General features: G+C 40.8%; 2 protein-coding genes across 2 annotated transcripts in view; both read left to right on the top strand.

Moving 5' to 3' along the window:
• The window catches only part of LOC130080610 (integrin alpha-X-like), a 55,028-nt gene that overhangs the window by 6,049 nt on the left and 23,937 nt on the right, over positions 1–25,042 (top strand). Inside the window, exon 3 of the mRNA XM_056246043.1 lies at positions 22,794–22,909. Within this exon, the coding sequence (XP_056102018.1) occupies positions 22,794–22,909 (116 nt within the window). The remainder of the gene's footprint in view (positions 1–22,793; positions 22,910–25,042) is intronic.
• LOC130080612 (integrin alpha-M-like) lies at positions 1,255–12,058 on the top strand. Its single transcript, XM_056246044.1, has 28 exons — positions 1,255–1,404; positions 1,492–1,562; positions 1,729–1,843; positions 1,961–2,091; positions 2,351–2,496; positions 2,758–2,908; positions 3,000–3,150; positions 3,299–3,372; positions 3,546–3,681; positions 3,772–3,905; positions 4,018–4,164; positions 4,292–4,492; positions 4,965–5,098; positions 5,185–5,330; positions 5,473–5,621; positions 5,923–6,054; positions 6,143–6,216; positions 6,327–6,468; positions 6,653–6,751; positions 7,771–7,850; positions 7,995–8,081; positions 8,185–8,263; positions 8,429–8,524; positions 9,650–9,736; positions 9,941–10,051; positions 10,151–10,264; positions 11,680–11,790; positions 11,892–12,058. The coding sequence occupies exons 1-28, from the start codon at positions 1,269–1,271 to the stop codon at positions 11,973–11,975; spliced, it is 3,318 nt and encodes a 1,105-aa protein (XP_056102019.1). The 5' UTR covers positions 1,255–1,268; the 3' UTR covers positions 11,976–12,058.

Raw genomic sequence — 25,042 nt, 5'->3', positions numbered from 1 at the left:
GCGGATATATATATATATATATATATATATATATATATATATATATATATATATATATATATATATATAAATGAAAGAAATTAATCACTTTTTACAACAAAATGAACCATCACTGAACTTACTTAAGCTGGACTATGACACTATTTTCTTCTACAGTAGATCTGCTGTACTGCAGAAACAAACTGTTGCATTACTTTCCTGTTATTACTGTAAAGCTGCTTTGAAACAATCTGTATTATAAATAATGTGCAGATCTTGCAGTACCTATGCAGAACATCAAGATGCACAACTAAAAAAAAACCCTCTCATTCCACACAAAACACCCACAAAAGCATGGCAGTTCCTAGCGTCTGATCTATTTGAGATTCATGGACATCAGTACCTACTTACAGTGGACAGGTATTCCAAGTACCCATTGGTTGATAAAATGCTTATACCAGTAAGCAGCCATTCAGTTGCACAAAAAAATCCAAAGTACATGGGACAACCGTTCAGGAAATTCATTGACGCTTGAGTCATGGTCCCACAACATCTAACACCCTCTGGCTCTGCCTGTTACAGTCACCACACCTCAAACTCTAGCTATAGGTTGAGCTGGAAACAGATTGATGGATTTGAGTGGACCACTGTCAATGTTTTGATGGCGCCTGGGAGGTTACATTTTTACACTTATGGGGGAGATAAACCCATGAATGGCATACTAATAGTAGTCAATGAACAATAAACTAGGTTAAGATCATGTATTTTAACAACAACAACAAAAAAACATTAAACTTTCATACTTCACCTTTAACAAAGCTCGGACAATGCACATAACAGAAGGCCTTCATTTGAATTTCTAAGCTAAACTTCCTACATTTGAGTTGTCCAGTGTTGTTTCTCTTTTCTTTTTTAGTCAGAAGGCACTGCAAAGCAAATTACATCTCTAACTTCTACCGTCACTGTAATGTACAGTAGGTCATGCTGGAGACATTTGGCAACTGCTAAATAAAAAAACAATATTGAGCCACTGCTGACTGTTCTGGTCCAGTTACTGTAAAATATTCTTTGAACTTAAAAACTAATTTAATTATAGACCAAAGGTTTTTTTTCCACTAGTTTTAATTTCCCCTTTCTTTAATATAAAATATTTTGCGACTTTAACTAAAAAATATAGGCATGCTGATGTCCACACTATTTCATCTTTAATTTTTTGTAGTACAAGGTTTTTGCATCATACTCAAACAGCACACCCAACCAGGAACACCACAGATTTCTCCTTTTTTAACATGTTCTCTTATTCTCCTGTCTTCTTCCATAGTCTACTTGTGAGTGATCCTTTAATACAACACCATCAAACTCAAAGAGGACAAATATATCGTTGTGCTGTCACTGAAGGAAACTGCATTCCACTGCCCATTACCGGTACTTTGTAAATGATACTTTCAAATTTGTAATATAAGACAATAGTTGATAATATATCTAAAACAAAATCCACTTTTTATTCAACAGTCACCAATGAGGCTGTCAACATGTCCCTTGGACTTTCAATGTCTCTAGATCATCAGTCTTCAATAGCAGTGGTAAGTATCATATTTTAATTAATTCCTGTTTTTGAGCGAATATAAAATCTTAATGCTATAAGAAATAGATGTCCAAAATAATTACGAATTTTTGAAACTCCAAATTTTACACAAATGAACCTATTACAGTTTGTCATGTTGAAAATACAATCTTAATTTCCCTCAGGTTTGTGGTCCAACTTTACCTAAGACCTGTAATGTAACAACCACTTACAATGGCATGTGCTTTAAAATCAGTCCAGATAATGTTGTGAGCAGATCTGTGCCGGAGACTCTGAGAGGTACATTTAAGACATTCTACCATTCAAGCAAGTCTTCTTCATACTATATGTACTGTATTACATTAATATTATGATTAAATGAAAATATGATGCAATTATTCATTTCTCCAACTTCAGAATGCCCATCATCACAAATTGATATTGCTTTTTTAATGGATGGATCTGGAAGTGTGAATTATCCGGATTTTATTAAGATGAAAGCATTTGTTATAGAAATAATCAAAAGTTTTGTATACCGTGATACACAGGTATGATAATCCATGCATTTATTATGATTTAGCTTGTCCATGATTTTTACCCCCATTTATCAGGCACTAAATCTATCTATCTATCTATCTATCTATCTATCTATCTATCTATCTATCTATCTATCTATCTATCTATCTATCTATCTATCTATCTATCTATCTATCTATCTATCTATCTATCTATCTATCTATCTATCTATCTATCTATCTATCTATCTATCTATCTATCTATCTATCTATCTATCTATCTATCTTACAGTTTGCCATTGCACAGTTTTCTACAGAATGTGTCATTCATTACAAGTTTCAACAAGTCCAAAACGCCATGGCATGGGAAGATGCAGTGAATAAGATATCTCAACAGAGAGGATGGACTTACACCGCAAAAGCTATAAGACATCTTGTGTGAGACATGACCGCTGATATTTCATCTTTTATCTATGCCATTACTGTAAAAGTAATATTATATTACTTCTGACTGAAAGACATAAAGTGAAGATAAGTTTAACAGGATATTTATATTTATTATTAGTGAGGGCTGGGGAGCACATCCTAATATAAAAAACGTATTCCTCATATAAAGAAAAACTTGCATGATGGATAATACAAGCAAAAAATAGTAGATGTCTGAACAACAATATTTTGTACTTTTTTCTTTTTCAATAGGGATGAGCTATTCGTAAGTAGTGGAGGTGTAAGACCATCAGCCAGTAAAATTTTGGTTGTTATCACGGATGGTGAATCAACTGATTCAAAGTTGTTGACTGAAGCTGTTCAACACGCACAAGCTAAACATATAACACGATATGCTATTGGGGTAAGATTTGCGGGAAGATCCACTTTATTAAAGTTATTAAAATCATTGCATTTAAGAAGTGTTACAATTATTTCCATTAAATATTTTTTAGGTTGGCGATGCATTTGATAATGACGAAGCAATAAGGGAGCTGGCAATTATTGCATCTTTACCCACCAATAGGCATGTGTTCAAAGTAACCAATTTTGACGCTCTGGAAAGTATTCGTGAAAAACTCAAAGAGAACATTATAGCCATTGAAGGTATGTTTGCAGAGGGAATGAAAAATGAATGACAGAGATAATTTTTACATTTTACATTTCTCAGCTGTCATGTTAGTACAGTTACTTTGTTCAGTGGATTGATTTAAAATAATACATTTATAGTTAACTGTGTTGCTGCTTTTGCTAGGAACCCAGACCTCTGGAGATTCATCTCGAATGGAGTTTGCACAGGACGGGTTTAGTGCAGCATTTACATCAAATGTAATTCTATGTATTTCACTGATTTGAAACAAGGTTTTGTTTTTTCATTATCCATGAAGTCTGCTGTTTTAATGTTTAACTACTCTTCTCAGATTTTGCATGCTTGTAAGCTTATGTGGAAAGATTATTTCTTAAATATTTCTGTTTATTCTTATAATGTTATCTGCATTCAGACAGATATGATAATGACCGCAGTGGGAGCTTTCCAGTGGAAGGGTGGATATCAGCTGTACAAAAATGATATTTCAGATCAGTCTTTCAAGCCTAATTCAGTCTTTCAAGCTGGAAGTGAGCATGACAGTTATTTAGGTGAGATCTCTTCTTCGATTGTGTAAATCAATATAAATCAGTCGAAACATCAGAATTTTTTTTCTATTTTAAAGTCTATTTTCTTCACAGGTTATTCCTTGACAATAGCAACAATGTCCAGAGCAAAGTATGCAGTCATGGGAGCACCAAGACACAAGCATAAGGGACAAGTAACTGTTTCAAGAATTGATCGAAGTGAATTAAAGCAACTGGATTCTCCTAAGGTTGTAACACTCAAATTTCTGTAACATATTAGCACATCACAATTGAATGTAAGCGAGTGAAAGTACATGAACTCGGAATAGCTGTATGGTAACTATATTGCTTGTTTCTCAGCCTCAGATTGGCTCATATTTCGGAGCTGAGGTGTGTGTGGTGGATTTGAACAGTGACTCCTATACAGACCTACTTTTGGTATCGGCACCAACGTACACAGAGTCTGAACGGGAGGGCTTAGTGTTTGTTTACATCTTCACGCGTCGGGTCAGTGTTTTTTTGGGGGGATTCAATTAAGACTAATATTTTTAAAGAGTTCATCAAGTAAGACTGAATAAATGTAAATTTGAGTCTGTTTAACCCTGTTTCTCCTCTCTCTGTTATATCTCCATAGGCAAACTTCATTTTTTCGGATACACTGGTGGGCATGGCAGGTCAGAGGGGTCGGTTTGGCTCTTCTCTGGCCAGTCCAGCAGATCTGAATGGTGATGGTTTCATGGATGTGCTGATTGGAGCTCCTTTAGAGGAGGATGGACAGGGCAGCATCTACATCTTCAATGGCGGAATAGATAAAATAAATCCCAAATACTCACAGGTGAAAAAGACAAGGGTTGGTGGCAGTTTAAAGGGATATCAAATGTGTTCATCATTTAATGATGTTTTATTAACAAAGTTCGGGAGAAGCTCATTCAGATAATTAACACGGGTGGAGAGCACTCAGCAATCATGATTAAAACGTGTACATATAGACTCAGCAGTCTCACCTAATTTCTCTGACAGTTTAGCAGCGTCCCTCCACCACCCCTTCTCCACTCTTCTAGTCCTAAACCACTTTACATACAGGGGGGAGTACTCTGGGTTCGGGCCGAATTCCGAGCTCGGAGCCCTCCCCCCGGACAGCACGCCAAATACTCATTATACTTTATTCCCTTTAATTGTATGTAAGTGTGAACTCGTGAATTCACCCTCATGGTTCACATTTCTTCCTTTCCTTTCCCTTGACTTACTTAATTTACTCTAATTTCTTTATATTTTCATTATGTTTTATTCCCTCTTGAATGAAACAGAGGATTGCTGGATCATCTGTGCAACCAGGTTTGCGGTTCTTTGGGATTTCATTGAGTCAGTCTTCTCTAGACCAGACTCAAGACAGACTTCCTGACATTGCTGTTGGGTCCAAGGGAGCAGTTCTGCTTCTCAGGTCTGTTTTCTTTTATAAAGAACTAAAATATATGCAACAGTGTTTCAGCCATAATCATTCATATGTGTTATATGTGGCTCGTTCAGGTCCAGACCCATCATGCTCTTGGAAACCAAAGTAACTTACAACCCAACCAAAATACCAACCGTTGACCAATCCGACTGCACAAAGCCACTGCAAAACGACCTGACTGTGTGCTTCATCATGAGCGGATACAAACATCGCATACCAGGTTTATTCATAATTTTTGTATTCTTACATCACATATGGTCATATATTCTGCTCAAGGTTTGTAGTATTCTGGTGTGCTCTAGAAATCCGGTATGGTTGCTTTGCTAATATTTGGGGCATTTATGATCAAACATGTTTTTTAGGTTTGGCTTCAAATATCAGTTACACCATAATGCTGGATTCCAAGCGACATAAATATCGTGCATACTTCCCAGACAAAAAAACGCTCCTCAGTGATGTGATGAACGTTGAGTTAAAGGAAGTATGCAAACCTCATCCTTTTTTTATTGAGGTAAGCATCAAATGTCATTTTTGTTTTGCATTTGTTCATACATTTGCAGTGAATCTGGTGAATCTAGGCTAAAATTTTGGACTTAAAGGGTAATGTAACCTGATAGGATATAAGGAGCCAATGATCTATATATTGTCTACTTAACTGATAAAACTACAAATGTTGAGTTTAATATTATATTCAACATTTCAAGAAATATGATGGGGACATTACAAGAATCAAATGCATAACAAGAGTGACCCAAGTTTAATCGTAAAGTGTTTTGTTATTAACGTCTCTTATTGATTCTCGTTTCCATAAGGCTTGTTCAGAAGATGCTCTGAATCCGTTGGCCAATCAGATAACATTCACATTTGAGGGTCTTCCATCAGGAAGTATGGGAAATTTGAGACCAGTACAGCTGCCAGAGACAAAGACCACCACAGACCACAATGTAAGAGTACATCTGAGTTAAGAGCAGAAATTACCAGAATTTGATGTACAATTCATGAATTTTTCTGTGCCTTCACTTTGTTTTACAGCTGGATTTTGAGATAGACTGTGGAACTGATAATGTATGTGTTGATGACCTTCGAATGGATTTCAATTTCTCTGGGTGAGCAAACCGTTTGCTCTGTTTCTGAACTGAAGTTAATAATTTGTAATTAATAATTCCGCACCATCTTGATGCTTATGAAAGTATTTACATTTCTCTCTTTGATCCAGATCTACGAACATAGAGGTTGGAATAATGCAGGAGCTCAACGTGACCGTGTTTGTAGAGAACAGAGGAGAAAACTCATACAACACTCTCTTCACCCTCAAATACCCCTTTGGACTTTCCTACAGGAGATTCACATCTAAACAGGTAAACATAGGCACATATGCTGAAACTGATAATAGTTAATAATGATAACAATGCTATTTCTAAAGCAAAATAGCTATAAAACACTGAAGATGCAAAACATTTTTAAATAAAACTTAAAATTCCAGAGCCACATTAAAAATATGTATGTATGTTGAGATGTATGATAAATGTTCTGTATGAGCAGGGCAGAGTGGAGTGTGTGTCTCTGGATGCTGAGCGAGGAGTTACACTGGGAGAAACCTCCTGCCAGATCAGTAAACCCATCCTCAAGGGAAACACTCAGGTCAATAATCACACCCCTGACACCAACGTTTATTACATTTATTACAAAATAGTCCCCTAGAAGGTTTTCTTACAGATTTAGTCACAGATGATCATTCATTCATTCATTCATTCATTCATTCATTCATTCATTCATTTATTCATTTTGAGCAGAATATCCAGCCCGTTCTCATCCTTTGGCGTCATACATGTGACGCTTTGGACATTTCGTCGAAATCTTACGCACATGGCATCCTTTAGCATCAATATGAGACGCAGATCCCAAGGCGTCATAACCGTACCCTACCCCAGACCTAAACCTACCCATAACAGTGCGTGTTATATTGACGCCCAAGGATGCCATGTGCGTAAGATTTCGACGAAATGTCAGATGGCGTCACCTATATGACGCCAAAGGATGAGAATGTGTTGGAATATCACAATGGAGATCGCTGAACTCCAACATACATGTTTGTATTTTCAGATCATCAGCGCATGGTTTTCAAGTTGGGAAGATTAAGTAAAACACTTGTTGGATAATTTATTGATTTAAGAGGAAAGCTCTGATTGGTGGATTTAAACTCTAGACATCTGGCAACCCCAAGTATGAAAGCTCATGGAGACTTGTTACTGATACAAGATAACGGAAATGTAACAAAATAAAATAAAAAAAGGAAACTTTTGAGGAAAAATAACCAACGGGCCAATATCACAATGTTTATGCTTTTCAAGAGAACTTTTATGATTATTTATCAAGAGAAGCAGAAATCGTGATCACGATTACGTAAAATACTTTAATATTACTTATAAACAATTTATACTTTACTGTAATAATTTATAAAAAATAATTGTCCAGCTCAACTAGTGTGCTTATATACTTTCATTTACTGACTTGACTAAACTCAAAGCAGTTAAACACTTTTATCCAGAGCAACATACATGGGTGTGTGACTGGTCAACATGTTACATTGATATATGACTTACAACAACTTTAATTAGTCCAAAATTGTTGCTTATTCTGGCTTTTTTGTCCAAATCTAGGTTGTGTTTGATATTACATACAGTATTAATAAAGAAAGTACACTGGGCCAAAATGTGAGGTTTACTGCTGCAGTCACGAGGTATGACATCATCTTTGTGTGCTAGAAGTTGTTGAACCCAAAGCGTAAAACACCTTTACCGTGAGCTCTAGGAGGATTCTCACATGATCATTTCATCAGGAACAGATAAATGCAACTAATAAACCAAACCTCCATCTCTCACAGTGGGAATGACAAACACTCAAGCGACAGTGAGTTTAACAAACAGAAAACCATTGATGTCAAATATGCCATCTATATTGCCTTGATAAGGTTAGTGCTCTGCCCCACGTTTCTGTATAGAAATAATAATAATAAAAAATCTTTATCCTATACTGTAATTTTGTCATTTTCTTTCATCATTTTTAAATAAAAGGCATGAAAATTCCACCATCCACATTAATTTTACTTCAGGGAAAAGGGATCTTATGAAACCGGTCCAGCAGATATTAAAGGTACTGTAGTTCTCTATCTTAAAGTATATTATAAAAAGGTTGTATACTGTAGTTTCAAAAAGGCTGAATGACAGATTTTAACAGACTTTATTTTATCAACAGAAGAAAATGTTAAAATGCCCATCCTGAACGTAACTCTTCCTTTATTTTCTCTCTCTCTTTCAGGTTCAGAATGACCTCAGAGAATTAGCTTTCAAAGTTTTCATCAGAGTACCAGTGAAACTTGGTGATACTGACATCTGGACTAATTCAAATTTGCAAGTGTGTGAATTTATTTATTATCTCACAGGCTATACAGGCATACTGATTTTTTGCCTATTGCTTATGCACTTTTTGCAGAATTTGGCTCATTATGTCAAAACTCTACACACAAGCCAATCAGACATAGCACTTGGAGATTAACAACTCTATGCCAAAATGAAAAACTTAACACTCCTTTCTAAAAAAATAAAATTCGTATCGGATCTGGCCCCGCCTTCTGTTCGGATCTGGCCACAAGACCTCGTCAACATCACCGCGATGTCCTCGCGCGCTAGGCATCGGGGAAAATATCGCCTTGTGCGTCGAATCCACCCTTGGATTGATCCCACCACAATGGCGTGTGGTTGCCGATCATATACTTTCCCCGCCACGCTGAAAAGAATTCCTCGACTGCATTTAGAAAGGGGCTGTAAGGGGGCAGGTATAAAAGTGTGAAATGGTTATGGTTGTTGAACCAATCTCGGACCAAAGCAGCCCGGTGGAAACTAATTTTATCCCAGATGACAACAAACCTAGGCTGCTCTGGTCTGTCCTGCACAACTGCATGTAGTGCATCTAGAAATGCAATGATCTGTCCTGTATTGTAAGGACCTAGAGTGGCATGGTGATGAAGGACTCCTTGGACACTAATTGCAGCACACAAGGTGATATTTCCCCCACTCTGCCCAGGGACATTTACAACAGCCCTTTGTCCAACTACGTTACGGCCCCGACGCCTGGTTTTGGCCAGATTGAAGCCTGCCTCATCCACGTAGATGAACTCATGTGGCAGTTCGGCGGGATCAAAATCCAGAACTGTCTGTAGTTACTGAAAACACATACAGTAAATACAATGTCTATATTTTCACACAAGTAGGGGCTGAGTTGGGCCAGTATAGACAAAAACAAGCAATGGGCAAAAACTGTAATTTAATTAAATAATTTCTGTATGATGTAAGGAAGAAAAACGGCATCCCATCCTTCACCCATAATTGTTCAGAAACTTGTTTTAAAATATCACCAAGGAAAGCGTACAGAATACTGTAGTTTGAAACCAGTGGTCCTGAACCAGAGGACCTCAGCAAACTTACAAGAGGGCATTTGCTGAAAGAAAGTGGGATTTTCTTTCTTTCTTTCTTTTTAAAGATACTTGGCTGTAACAGTGAGAACATGACGAAGCCTGTTATCACCAATTTTGCATTGTTGGAAGTTATTAAAAATTATCGTCTGGTGGTGAGGACACTTTTTGAATTTTGTTTTGCTTTACCTATTTTTTTTCCACAATTTATTTGATTTATTTCTTGTATATTTTAAACACACATTAATGAATCTCTCTCTCTCTCTCTCTCTCTCTCTCTCTCTCTCTCTCTCTCTCTCTCTCTCTCTCTCTCTCTCTCTCTCTCTCTCTCTCTCTCTCTCTCTCTCTGTGTGTGTCAGAACTGCTCTGTGGCGGTGTGTGCCGTGTTCAGCTGTGACATCACTCTCATAAAAAATGAAAGGAAACTGTATAATATATTTGGCAATGTGAGCTCTGGATGGATTGAACAGGTATCTGACTTTTAAAGTAAATTCATATCTCAGAACAGACCATATATATTCTTCATAACTGTTTGATCATTTCTTATTGTCACGATCTGTCTCTCTTAGACTGGACTCAAGGCTGCTGTTTTTGAGTTGGTCAGTTCAGCGTCTCTGGATTATGACAAGAGCAAATACATTTTCTTTTCCTCTGATTCTCAACACACTGCACCGTCTGTCCAGGTAATACAGTGATCGTTCATGTCAAGTCTAATGACTGTAAAAAGAGCTCTCAAAACTGTGCTCTGTTTGAAGGAATCTATAACGCCAGTCGACTGTTTATAGTTTATGATTTGATCATTTGACCTGTATTTTATTCTTTTTTTTTCAGACCACATACTTTTCTCTTTTTGCTTCTTGCAAATATATTGACAATTGCACTTACAACATTCTTTCACATAAATCTATACTTCCTGTGCAAATACAACAGAGTCAAGAATGCTTACACTGTTCAAAAGTCTGGGGTTTGAAAGTCTCTTCATTTGACCAAATATACAGTAAACAGAGTAATATTGTGAAATTTTATTACAATTTTAAAGAACAGTTTTCTATTTTATAATATTTTAAAATAAAATTCATTCCTGTGATGTCAAAGCATTTTAAAACAGATTACAACAACAGCACAAGAGACAGGCATGTGGGTCATACACACACTAAAACAGATGCATTATAACAAAAGAATATAGTAAACCATCATGGGTAACACTTTACTTGAAAGGGTGTGCATAAGACTGACATGACACCTTCATAACCATGACATGACATATGTCATGAATATGAAGTAGGGTTTATGCATGTTTATGACAACTGTCATTAAGTGTCTTTCGCTCAATAATGACATTTTGAATGCAAATATGACATTGTTTAAGATGTCTTTGTTATGACATCTTGACATAAACCAATACATCATAACCTGTCAGTGTCTTGGTAATGACAACTTGACATTAAATTAAGTTAAACTGTCATGTGGTTGGTTTTGACATTGGCTGTCATGAGGCCATTATAACTGTGTCATGAATATTTTTCATGACCTCAACTACAGTGGTACAAATTGAATTTGTCATTAAAAAGTTATAATGGCTTCATGACAGCCAATGTTAAAACCAACCACCTGACAGTTTAATGTAATGTTAACCAATAAAGCTAAGTGGTTTGTTAAGTTTGATAATTAATCTGCAATGTCATGTTTATGACAGGTTGTGTTGTCTTAGTAATGTCAAGTTGTCATGACAAAGACACTGACAGGTTATGATGTATTTGTTTATGTCAAGTTGTCATAACAAAGACATTTCAAACAATGTCATATTTGCATTAAAAATGTCATAACTGAGCGAATGACACTTAATGACAGTTGTCATAAACATGCATACAACTTCCTTCATATTCATAACATGTGCCATGTCATGATTATGAAGGTGTCATGTTATTCTTATGCACACCCCTTCAAGTAAAGTGTTACCCAATCATGTTATCAAATAATAATGTCTCTATTGTTCGACATGGAACATCTGTGGAGGAGGAAGGAGGACTTCCTGTTACACTGAGATCACTTCTGACTGCATTTAAAATTCACTTGTTTACATGTTTCCACTTTGTAGATTAACACTCAAGTGGAGGTGTTTGAGGAGGTGAACCTGACCAAAGAGACCACTGGAGGAGTAATAGGAGGACTGTTGCTACTGGCTCTCATCACAGCGGCTCTCTATAAAGTATATCACCATCATAACACTTCACTTTCACCTGTCTACACAATCTATATGTTTAAATGCTTACAGTGCAGTTTATTACAGCATATTTCTCCCTTTACAAGGCTGGGTTCTTCAAAAGCCAGTACAAGCAGTTGCTGCAGGAGGCGCAGGGCGATGCAGGAGGAAAGCCAAACATGGCACAATAATGTGCACTCAAACAGTTGGAAGATACAAGCACTGATTGTGTAATTTGTGTTTTGTGGGCTTGGGAATGAAACGTGAATTGAACACCCCCTCTAGCAAAATATTCCGGCCTGATTTAGGACATTTTATGAGAAATGAAAAGTGGACAAATTTTCATCGTAATATATTTGATATTAATTCATATATAATTTTACTTTATATCACTAATAATCATTATCTTATCTAACCATGAGCTTAACAATTACAGTATAAAGCATTTCAAATATTTAACTTCCTTTGAAAACTGATAATGACTGAGTGAGAACTAGCAGTTTTTGAGATGTTTTATAAAATTTAATCATTCTCATAGAAGGGATTGGCACTGGGTATATTTTGTAAATGTTTTATAGCTTTCTGCTTAATATTAAATATATAGTTGAGTTTTTGCAAAACTTCCTTTTTACTTGCAAATTATTTCCATAATTTTAATTAAAGAAAAAAGCCGCTTAATGTTGGTAAGATCCATTACACTTATTTTTGTGTCATTATTTATTTGCCCTTCATCATATATATAAAGTCTAGGTAACGACTGTAGCCCTGGTTCCCTGAGATGGGGAAAGAGTCTTGGTATTGACGCTGTGTGGAACGGCATCAGTGTGTTTTGTCTAAAGGAGACTCGCAGGAAAGCCAGAGGTATGGCAACGAGACGCAGGGAACCAGAGTTACAGTCATAACCTTTGAATATCAAAACGATCCATTTTTGGAGCTTGATTAAAGAAATGCTTTGTTTATAATGAGGAGTATGTTTTAAGCCTTGAAACTTGCAGGACGTTTTAATGTTACAAAGACCTCTTATATGGCAAAAGATCATGGCAAATTTGATTTCTCACGTTATGACCCCTTTAAAATGTTTCTGCAGTACCTTTATTCTGCTTAGGTGTGCCAGTGCTGTCACTGAACATTTGGGTCAAAGAGTCTCAAGTTTTATAGAAGTGTATAATAGTTATAGGCTATACATAAATGCTCTCTTAAAAAAGTTGCTGCCATCACTTTTTAAGTACAATCAACTTGAAAGTGGAAAATTGCTTGATGAATTAAAGCAATATAAAAACACATGTTGTTATAACTTATTGATCATATACATTTTAAAATAAATAAATCACTTACAACTTTGAAAATCTGTACTGGGGAAAAAAACAGTTCCTAAGGACACAAAATGTTTTATGAAAAACTAAAAAATGGATCATATGGTTGTGTATGGCTCCTATTTCCTTGTAACTAAGACGGGGAAGCTTCAGTAAACGTTGTGCTGCTCCTGGCAGTGAACTTCAGAAGAGCTTGAACAGGATATCAACATTAGCGAAGAAGTGGCCATAGCGTGTCTTAAAGCAACACTAAGTAAGATTTTTTTACCTTAAAATAATGTTTTCAAAATCGTTTCAGTGGTTCATCAAGTCGTGACATAGTGAAATGCACTTATGCCAACGCTTTGCGGTCCTTTATCTGATATATCCACGCTATGTAAGATTGCCAGATCGGGTCGCGTTTCTGTAGTCCGAATGAGACAGTTGAGAGGTGGCGTGATTGGACTGATACCCCCATTTCGTCGTCATTCGACGTAACTCGAAGTGACTACGAAAGGGAACATCTCGGTTACGTATGTAACCCTCGTTCCCTGAGTAGGGAACGGAGACATTACGTCCAATGACGATGAAATGGGGGTTTCGCTTAGAAACCTATCACCTTCGAGTGTTAAAAAGCGAGCCAATGGCAAAGAAATGCCATGGGTCTGCGGAATTTGCATAGCGTAACTCCGCCCCACCTCGTGGGTATATAAGGAAGAACGCTGGCAGAATGCAGACATGTTTCCCTGCTGAGGAACCAAGACTGAGCTCGGCGTTCCAGCGGAACAGCGGAGGTGGCAGGAAGACGTAACGTCTCCTTTCCCTACTCAGGGAACGAGGGTTACATACGTAACCGAGACGTTCCCTTTCGTAGTCACTTCGAGTTACGTCGAATGACGACGAAATGGGGGTATCAGTCCAATCACGCCACCTCTCAACTGTCTTCCAGTGCCCTGCGTAAGTGTGAGCTCCCTGTTGTGAGACTGGCACGGACGAAGGACTCCAACTTAACACAGGAATACCAAGGTACACTGGGGAGCATATCTCAGTGGAAATATGCAAACCATGCCCGCCCGAAGGGAGGTCTTAAGAATACATGTATGGCCCGAGAGAGGGTAGCATACGGAAGAACACTGGAGTGTCCAGCCCGTAGGGTGGAATCTTTCAACTCCAGGGGTGGCAAGGTGGCTTGCCAAGGGAAAGAGACACGCTCAAGGAGGCTTACAGTGGAAATACACACGTGGGGGTCACCCAGCGGGGGAACCATGCACATGGAGGCACCTAGCCAACTGCGAAAGCTGCCGGTGGCATAACCTTGGCGTTGACGTCAACAGTGCTGGAGGAGCCCAGGGCTTCTCGGGGAAACTCAACTGTGGAAAATATCGCACGTATCCAGTCCGTGGAGTGGAATGGCGAGCAAGCGAAGACACCTGAGCGGATCCTAGTACTGGCTAGTTGAAGCGAGTGCACGAGAGGACACTGGCTCCACTCGGAGATTATAGAATCTCGCGAATGTATTAGGTGTCGCCCAGCCTGCAGCTCTGCAGATGTCTGTTAGTGAGGCGCCATGCGCTAGAGCCCAAGAGGAGGCCAGACTCCGAGTGGAGTGGGCCTTCACACCAAGGGGGCACGGTCGACCTTGCTGCTGGTAAGCCAAAGCAATGGCGTCCACTATCCAGTGAGACAACCTTTAAGCCAAAGGTAAGCCAAGGCTGGGTCTGCCTCCTCCGAGGGCAGCGCTTGCAGGTTCACCACCTGGCTCGAAACGGAGTGGTAGGAACCTTGGGCACATATCCAAGCCGGGGTCTCAGGAACACGTGAGAGTTAGCTGGCTCGAATGCCTGCAGGTCCCCTACCCTCTTGATGGAGGCCAATGCAATCAGGAGTGCTGTCTTCATGAACAGGAACTTAAGCTCCACTGACTGCAAGGGCTCGAAGGGAGCACTCCGTTAAACCACTGAAAGGTCCCAAGAGGGAACGAGAGGAGGGCGAGGAGGATTTAGTCTCCTCGCTCCTCTCAGGAACCTGATGACCAGGTCGTGCTTCCCAACGGACTTACCCTCAACTGCAACATGATGTGCGGCGATAGCGGCAACATAAACTTTCAGGGTGGAGGGAGAGACTGCCTTCGCTCCAACCCATCTTGCAGGAAGGAAAGCACAACACTGATCAGGCATATCGTGGGGTCTTCTCTGCGAGAAGAGCACCAGTTGACGAAGAGGTTCCACTTCAACGCATAGGCATGTCTCATGGATGATGCTCTAGCGGAAGTGATGGTAGCCACCACCGCTGGTGGTAGGGTACTCAACCTACCTCATCCCATCCAGGAACCAGACATGGAGATTACAAAAATGGGGACGAGGGTGCCATAGGGTGCCCCGTCCCTGAGAAAGGAGATCCTTCCTCAGAGGAATTGGCCAGGGAGGTGCTGTCGCGAGGAGTACAAGTTAGGAGAACCAGGTCCGGGTGGGCCAGTGAGACGCAACCAAAATGACCTGCTCCTCGTCCTCCCTGATCTTGCACAGGGTCTGTGCGAGAAGGCTCACTGGGGGAAACGCATACTTGCGGAGGCCCTGCGGCCAGCTGTGTGCCAGTGCATCCGTGCCAAGCGTGCCCTCGGTCAGGGAATAAAACAGGCCGCAATGGGTCGAGTCGTGGGAGGCAAACAAATCTACCTGAGCGTCCCCGAACTGGTCCGGAATCAGCTAAACCGACTGGGGATGGAGTCGCCATTCGCTGGAGAGAGGCCGAATCCGTGAGAGCTCGTCGGCTGCACAGTTCAGGTCTCCTGGAATGAAAATAGCACGAAGCGACCTCAGATGCTTCTGACTCCATAAGAGGAGGTGGCGGGCGAGTTGCGACATACGGCGGGAACGTAGACCACCTTGACGGTTGATGTACGCTACTGTCGCGGTATTGTCTGAGCGGACTAGTACATGCTGGTCCTTGAGCAACGCATGGAAGCGGTGCAGAGCCAATCGTACTGCCAGCAACTCGAGGCAATTGATATGCAGAAGGCGCTGGGGTCCTGTCCAGGAGCACGCGGCTGCATGTCCATTGCACATGGCACCCCAGCCCGTGGTGGAGGCATCTGTTGAGACAACAACATGCCTGGAAACTCGATCTAGGGGCACACTGGCCCGTAGAAAGCTGAGGTTCGACCACGGGGAGAAGGTTTGACGGCAGGCCGGAGTAACTGGTACTCAGAGCGTGCCCTGTTGCCATGCCCACCTCGGGACTCGATCGCGAAGCCAGTCCTGAAGCGGTCTCATGTGAAGCAACCAGAGTGGTGTGGCTGCCGCTGCGGATGCCATATGCCCCAGGAGCCTCTGAAAAAGTTTCAGTGGAACCGCACTCTTGCTCTGGATTTGACGCAGGCAAGTCAGCAGTGACTGTACGTGCTCGCTCCTAAGCTGCACGGACATGGCGACCGAGTCGATTTCCATACCGAGAAAAGAGATCCTCTGCACTGGGCAAAGTTTGCTCTTCTCCCAGTTGACCCGAAGGCCTAGACAAGCTAGTTGCCGGAGCACAAGGTCCCTGTGTTCGCAAACCTGGTCTTGAGAGTGAGCTAGGATTAGCCAGTCGTCAAGATAGTTCAGGACGCGAACCCCGTGTAGCCAAAGCGGTACAAGGGCTGGCTCGACGACCTTCGTGAAGATGCCAGGAGACAGGGCTAGCCCGAAGGGGAGAACCGCATACTGATATGCCTTCCCCTCGAAAGCAAACCGTAGAAACGGTCTGTGTCGAGGAAGAATGGAGACATGAAAGTAGGCGTCCTTCAGGTCGATCGCTGCAAACCAATCCTGTGGCTGAACACATTTGAAAATGCGTTTGGCCATGAGCATTTTGAACGGAAGTCTGTGAAGGGATCGGTTCAAAACGTGCAGGTCCAGGATTGGCCGTAACCCACCGGATTTCTTTGGTACAATGAAGTAGGGGCTGTAGAACCCGGACTTCATTTCGGCTGGAGGGACAATCTGGATCGCACCTTTCGCCAGCAAGGTTGCAACCTCCGCACGCATGACCGGGGCATTGCCACCGACCGTCGTGAAGCGGACTCCCCGGAAGCGGGGAGGAGCTCGTGCGAACTGAATCGCGACCCAGCGGGACAGGTTGGGAAGCTGAAGCCAGGCTCCCAAAGACTGAACCAGCGGGGTCATGGGGACCACAGACATACCCTCGGTGAGGCAGCGAAGCGGTATGACTGGCCTGGACGTCGGAGGCATAGCGTCCCGGTGTGGGGGAACAGTCATAGACCGCGTCCTGACAGAGGAGACCAGGGAAGGACGTGCGTTCCGCTGGGGTCTCGCGTGACGGGTCTGGTGACAGAGGGGGACGTGTGTGGCGAGGCTCGTAAGCGGCGCACTCTGTCATCCGAGAACTCTGTGACAGAGGGGGACGAGAGAGGTGAGGCTCATAAGCGGCACACACTACAATCCGCGCACTCTGGGGGCTCAGAGATGGGGGTGTTAGTTCTGTCCTTAGCCACACAGGAGAAAAAGAGATTCTCCACCGGCCCTCCACCAGGGGAAGGAGTGGCCCTGCTACCACCTCCTTGACAGAACAGTAGGCCATCTCTGAGCTGTCCGCGTCAAAAGTGCCGCTTGGCCTGGCGTGTAGCGGGCTGCGGGGCCTGAGCGGACTGGGGCGCCTTCCTGCGACTACCTCCAAGTCACGTCCCGGTAAAGGCTGCTGCTGGGGCCGAGCGGTAGAGACGGGAGTCGCAGGAGGGCACCCTCGGCATTATATGTTTAATAGCCTCAGTCTGTCTCTGGGCGGCCGAGAACTTTTGGGCGAAGTCCTCGACCGCGCCACCGAAAAGGCCTGCCTGGGATATAGGGGAGTCGATGAGACGTGTCCGCTCGGCATCCCGCATATCGGCCAGGTTAAGCCACAGGTGTCTTTCCTGGACCACAGCTGTGGACATCACCTGACCAAGGGAGCGTGCGGTCACCTTCGTCGCTCGGAGAGCAAGGTCGGTGGCGGCGCGCAGCTCATCAAAGAGCTCTTGGTCAGCTCTGCCCTCGTGCATGTACCTGAGCATCCTGGCCTGGTAGACCTGGAGGATGGCCATGGCATGCAGTGAGGCGGCGGCCTGCCCCGCAGCTCTGTAGGAATTCGCCACCAAGGTAGACGAAAACCTACAGGCTTTGGAGGGGTGCTTTGGGTCACCAAGCCACATCGAAGCACTCTGCGGACACAGTTGCATCGCAACAGAGCGTTCGTCAGGGGGAACCCCAGTGTACCCTTTCATCGCGGCCTCATCAAGGGCAGAGAAGGCGGAGGAGGTCGCCGAGCGATCACGGGAAGACAACGGGGACTTCCAGGAGCTTGTGACCTCCTCATGCACTTCCGGGAAGAAAGGAAGTGCTTTTTTTTCTTTTTTTTCTGCGCCGACAAGAGTCAGCGCGTGCAGCCCCCAAGAACCAATCATCCAACCGCGAGCGTCAGGAGAGGGTGGAGAGTACCACGCTAACCCGACACTCGCGGCGGCCCGGGAAAGCATAGCTGTTAGTTCCGGGTCGGTTCCCCAGGGGGCAGCAGCACATCTGAATCCTCATCCACAGAAAATTCCTGCTCGCCTTGTGATGCGGCGATCGACATCGCCTCATCATCTGGAGCACCGAACGACACACGAGGCACATCCGAAGACGGCCCCGCGGCTGCACTCGAGGTGCTCGCGGGTTGCTGCGCTGGTGAGGGGTGTGTGGCCCGAGGACGCATCGTCGGGGCAGTGTTCCACACCATAACCCTCAGATCACCCTGGCCACCAGCCGAAGTACCAGCTCTCGAGGAGGGGGTAGATCGGGGTGTGGCAGAGGGGACTCTACCTTTAATAAGGTCACAGAGTCTCGGTCTTAGCGCAGCGATGGTCATGTTCCCACAGTGAGAACATGACTCATCCATGAAAGCTGCCTTTGCGTGTTCTAAGCCCAAACACGCAAGACAACGATCATGCCCATCAGATAATGAGACGGAACGACCGCACCCAGAAATACACGGGTGAAACATCTTGAAAAAGACGTGCCCGTGCAAGCTCTTTTGTGAAAGGACGCTCAGCAGCCTGTGCTGAAGCGGCCAGGGAGAAACACACACGCTGGATGCAGACCACTGCACAGATCAGCAGGCAGGAATGTGAAACTCGCTGGAAATCGCCTTTGCACCAACACAGACTGGAGAGCTGCTCGTCTCAAAGGATACTCGATGACACTCAGAGAGAATTCAGGCTTTAGGAGTGAAGAGGACCTCTTGGCTCCGAAGCAGAAACATGTCTGCATTCTGCCAGCGTTCTTCCTTATATACCCACGAGGTGGGGCGGAGTTACGCTATGCAAATTCCGCAGACCCATGGCATTTCTTTGCCATTGGCTCGTTTTTTAACATTCGAAGGTGATAGGCATCTAAGCGAAACCCCCATTTCGTTGTCATTCGACCAGTGACTACAAAAGGGAACTACAAATTTGACTTGCTTTACGGCAAGTGTTACAGTTGCTGATAGGTGGAGCGTACTCGACAGTAGACTACAACTACATGTAAGATACCTAGCAGCCGGGGTAGCTTTTGAATTGTCATCATGATTCCAAAGCCGGTGATGGATAAACAGAGAGCATGTGCGTGCGTGCGTGCGCGTGCGACAGTAGGATGCAGTAGGCTAAATTATTTACGACAGCAGTAATGGACAATTCCGCTTCCAATCTGTAGGGCGACCGCAGAGGAAAAGTTACTTGGTGTTGCTTTAACAAAGTGCCTAGTCATGCTAGTTGCTGCAACTGTGTAACCAGTTTCATCCTAGTGTGTCATCTGCAGATGACTGATATTTATGGCTTAGGGTATTTGAGAGTGTGCTAACTTTGGTCTGTTATAGAGTTATTTTTATACACTCTTCTGTATTCTTGGTGGTTGTTGGAATGATTCAGAATCACACTCTTGGTCAAACATACGGTTGAAATTGACTGGTTGGTATTTTTCACCAGGGAGTCTTCCAAACATCTCTATATTCCACAAGGGAGTTTTTTTTATTTATTTGCCAAAGTAATCAAAACAGTGGGTGTTTACTGACAACTTATAATTAGCAACAAAACCAAGCTTTTCAATCAGATGATCAGGGACAGGGGGAAATGGTTTATTATTAAATGTTTCAAAATTATGACCTCATTTTAAATAATAAAGCAAAAAAGTGTTTTATATTTTCTAGGGATGCACCGATCCCCATGTAGTATTGGTATCGGGCTGAAAAGTAAATGTATCTGATTAATAGAATATTATGCATAAATTCAATTTTCACACTCAGAACACATGCGTCCGTTGGATTAAAACTAAATCATTTATTAGGGTGATATCAGCTAAATTGGGCCACTTTTTGGTAAATCGTTTGGGACAATAATACAATACCATATTGCCTTTTCCATGAGGTTTTATGATTAATAATGACTGTTTTTGATAATTTTGTGTTGAAATTATGTAATAAAATATAATTATTTAAATTGGGCCGCCAAGAAAAACATCACTTTTACAAAAAATATTTTCATATAGCAAACTAACAACATTATTTCTGATTAATGCCATCAAGACAGATATTATGCATAGGTTTTTTATGTGCATGTTTTTTTTTTTTATAGATTTATCATACTTATAAAAGTTTAGTTAGATTTGGTATGCCAGGCTACTTACCATGCAGCTTTCTGGTGTAGTCTTGATTTGAATTATTCCCCCGCCCACCATAGCAATCTCAGTAAAAACTTATTATATAATATACACTACCGTTCAAAAGTTTGGGGTCAGTGAGAATTTTATTTTTATTTTTTGGAGGAAAGAAATCAATACTTTTATTTATCAAAGAATAATTAATTTGATCGAAAGTGACAGTAAAGACATTTATAATGTTACAAAAGTCTTTTGAACTTCCTATTCATCAAAGAATCCAAAAAAAAAAAAAAAAAAAAACTGTACAACTGACAGACCAACAACTGTTTCAACATTGATAATAATAATAAATGTTTCTTGAGCATCAAATCCTCATATTATACTGATTTGTGAAGGATCATTTGACACTGAAGACACTGACACTGGTGATGCTGAAAATTCAGCTTTGATCACAGGAATAAATTACACTTTACTATATATTCACACAGAAAACAGCTGATTTACACTGGAATAATATTTAATACTATAACTGATTTTTGTTGTATTTTTAATCAAATAAGCGCAGCCATGGTTAGCAGAAGAGAATTCTTTTAAAAGTATTTAAAATCGTACCGACCCCAAACTTTTGAACGGTAGTGTATATTAAAAAGTTATTTCGGGTAAAGGAATTTTAAACAATCTCAAACCAAATGTGTTTTTGCCACAAAATACTATTTCTGATATGCGGAAAATTATTTGTCATTTATTTTTAACCATAGCAATGTTTTTAAAAACAGATGAAAAAAAAGAGGTTTTGTTGGTAAAATCTTGTTTCCCCTAGTGTAGCCTCAGCCTCAGACTTCACCTCATAAGCCACACAAAATAGGAAACACTTCAGAAGTTCCAAAGTTGTCATTTGACAGGATTTGTGTGTGTCACATTCTTTAACGAAACGAGGGCGTATTGTGAAGTGACGTCACGCGCGATGGGGAGTCAGCTTTCAGTCAAGTTAAAACACATCTTCACTTCCATTTATTGCCTTGACTGTCCCACCTCATGCATCCTCTCTATATACACTTGAGATGATATTATGGACCAGAACTTCTGTATCAGATTATGCATCTTATGTGGTAAGATATTTATTTAGTTAGTTATTTTTTTTCTTCTCTATCTTTTATTAGCCTAGTTATTTTGTATACACCATCGTTACCTCAATAGCTGCCTATTTCCACTCTTTTGTAAATCGTTTTGCTCACTTTTGTACGATTTAAAAGCAATGAATGGCAGTGAGATTTGATCATCATCTCACCATGCAAAATTGTCTTTACATTCTCTTTATAGTCTATATTTGTTCAAATTTAAAGCAGTGAAATGAATTGCAATAATCATGTTGTACATTAATAGATGAATGAGTGATTTTAAAAAACACAATATATCATTGTAGGAATTTTAGTTTAAAGCTCTTTCAGTTTTCATTTTATTGTAGATTTACATTCAAAGACATTGTTGATCATATTTAAAAAAAAAAAAAGAAAAAAAAAAAGACATCTAATTTTTGGACCTCATAAGTTCAAAACCATGACCATCTTTCTAAAGTAGTAGCATATGACCAGATATTAAATGTATATATGAGGGTAAAAAAACCTTCCTTCTCTAAATGCCCCTGTCTAATTCCGTCTCATATGAGCTTTCTGCCTTCACACATTTCACACCCAAACACGCATCTGTGAGAAAACCACTGCAAAAAATAATAGATGTACGACACATTTTCACATTTACTCGTATTAAAAAACAATTATACTTAAGAGGAAACCAAACAAACATTGTTTTCTGGGTTTTTTTAATGGTTACAAGACATGTTTTATGTTATTTGTTATGTTATTTTTTGTCAATTGCCTCTATTGGTGCTACACAGTGAAATAACCAGCAGCTGCTGAACCGATGTTGGCATCTGTTACTAGCATGTATTTTAGCATGGCTGCAATGCTGTATTGACCAATCAGCAAGCAGGAATGGAAATTTCAATTTGATTTAGCAACTAGAAACTGTTTGACAGTCTTTATTATCACTTCTGAACATTTTAGCATCTCAGTCAGTGATGGCTTTCAACATTGACCCTGTTTCCTGGAAAACCTTCACTGCACCTTCACCTTCACAGAGCCAAAATGTTGCCTTTGGCTATAAGGTGATACAGAAAGACGCATCAAGGTGAGAGCAACATAACCACTGATAATGAAAAAACAAAACGCCCTGCTAAGACAGGAAGAACAAAAAAACAACCACAGTTTTGTAGCCTTTAGGGGGAGGGGGTGGGGTGGCAACGTTTAGCCTTTTGTGCTCCATTGCACATAGAGAACAATTTTACTGGTTGACAATTAAAGTTTGTGTTTCTTCTGAATCTTCATTGTTGAATTGTTTATTTGAACTTACATCACAGATTATGAGAGAAAGACCATATTTTGATGCGCTGTTATGGAGTGAATTATGTGCCATAATTAAACAAACAAATCCAGCATTTTGCAAACAAACTCGATCTGCTTTGCAAAGGAAAACTCGACTCGCAAACAAACAGAAAGCAATTTACAAAACCAAAGGTCAATTTGAGCGAAAATGCAGTGGAGTAACCAATATTGTGTTTTACAAATATAAATAAATGAGCCTATAATAGCAACTTCCTCTTCTAAAACAGTAGGAAAACCTCAAGATGTTTATTATAAAGTGAGACAGAAACTTTTTCCTCAGCTGTAGGCAAAACCAAGTGCGTTTCAAATCAGTGCTTCTCCCGGGAGACTAGAGATCGAATCGACCCGAGATCGAATCTCAATGTAGCATACATGATGTTAACCGATGTTGGCCTACAGCGTTTATATTTTACCACCTTGATGCTTAAATAGGTACCTGTTTATAACTGTTTACTTATTTAAAGTCAAGAGTTTTGTTTAATTATCATTACAACATAAATTTGCTACATTCCTGTAGAACCGCAGCCGCTGCACAAACGACAAAAACTGATGAAGGAAGATTGTCAGCCGATTGCATCAGAAAATGAAAATGAAGAAGCTCGTCTTTAGTCTGCTAAATTATTGTGTAATGTAAAAGAACACTAAAATTACTTAAGTTTGAAACCAAGTTCGAACATTTCAAGGTTTAAATAAAGGGTCGGGACAGTTTTTTAAAATTTAAAACAGGGTTGCATCGGGTTTAGAGTTTATTTCTTTTGCGATGCAAAATAAGAAACACTAGGCTAATCTTATTCTTGCGACATTTTAAATTTGTATTGCCAAAGAAATTACAGCTAAATTAAACAATTAAAACAGTTGTAATAGCAAATTTTCTATTAAACAATCATCAAAGCGTAAGAGACAGTCTGAGAATTAAAAATGATTTATTTCTTGCAAGAAAGGTTCAGTTGCCCCACAGAGGTAGTCAATGTACAGTCTGCGGAGCAAGTGAGACGAAGCATCAGAGGGGGAGAGTAGTTTTATACAGCTTATCTCAAGGTCTGTTCGTCTACCATAGATGGGCTAAAGTTCAGTTCTCTCTAGTCAGGAAATAGTAATAATAACCTGAACTTTAGGGTTTGGTCATGCTCTTTCTCTTACTACAAAACCGGCCTGTACCCTGACCTTTGGGGTCAAAGTCCACCCGTCTCTCCCCGTCCGCTCATCTCACCTGCTCGCCTCAATCAGCCGTAGCAGCACTTATTGGTTTGGAAGAGATGGGAATAATTCTGCCATAACACAGTACAAAACAAAAATTGTCCAAAGAAACATAATTAAATTAAAAACATGCGTTTTTCTTTGCCTCTCTCGCGCTGGATCTCTTTTATCCTTACAATAATTTTGCCTGCTCATCAGGCTGGCTATCCGACACTCTCCATATGAAAGAGGAACATTTACACCTTTGTCCAGCAACTGTCCCTCCAACCCCCCACAGGCTATCGGAGTCTGAGGCTGCAGTAACAATTGCCTTAACACAAAGAGAAGTCGCAATTCACAATTAAATCGCTATTCTAGACAGTGTTGATAATTAAGGAATTAAATGATTTAAGTTACATGTAGCCTAGTGATATTTCTGTCATAAAAGTTTATTACTAAATATTTCATTATTTCAATAATTGATGAAATAAAACTGGTTTGGGGCAGCTTTTTCCAAGCAAAACTAAATATAATCTGAAAAAAAAACGCTTGTTAATTTGTTGTCATGAACAAAATGTTCAACTCAATATTAAAGTCTACAGGGATCTTTGGATCCTTACAACCAGGCATGCAATTTGTGAATTAATTTTTATTTATAATTTTTTTATTATTCAAATAAATATCGAAACACGGTGCTTTGTGG

This window comes from Rhinichthys klamathensis, unplaced genomic scaffold (assembly GCF_029890125.1).
Source record: "Rhinichthys klamathensis goyatoka isolate OS25496 unplaced genomic scaffold, OSU_Roscu_1.1 h1tg000035l_1, whole genome shotgun sequence".
Lineage (NCBI taxonomy): Eukaryota > Metazoa > Chordata > Actinopteri > Cypriniformes > Leuciscidae > Rhinichthys > Rhinichthys klamathensis.
Note: the sequence above shows the minus strand (reverse complement) of the source record. Positions and strands in the feature narration are given on the sequence as shown.

Excerpts from the sequence above, each read along its gene's own strand:
- LOC130080612 (XM_056246044.1), top strand. The coding sequence starts at position 1,269 with ATGTTCTCTTATTCTCCTGTCTTCTTCCATAGTCTACTTGTGAGTGAT. Across the intron at positions 6,469-6,652 it reads GGAGATTCACATCTAAACAG|GGCAGAGTGGAGTGTGTGTC; the intron begins GTAAACATAGGC and ends CTGTATGAGCAG. Across the intron at positions 8,082-8,184 it reads ATCTATATTGCCTTGATAAG|GCATGAAAATTCCACCATCC; the intron begins GTTAGTGCTCTG and ends TTTAAATAAAAG.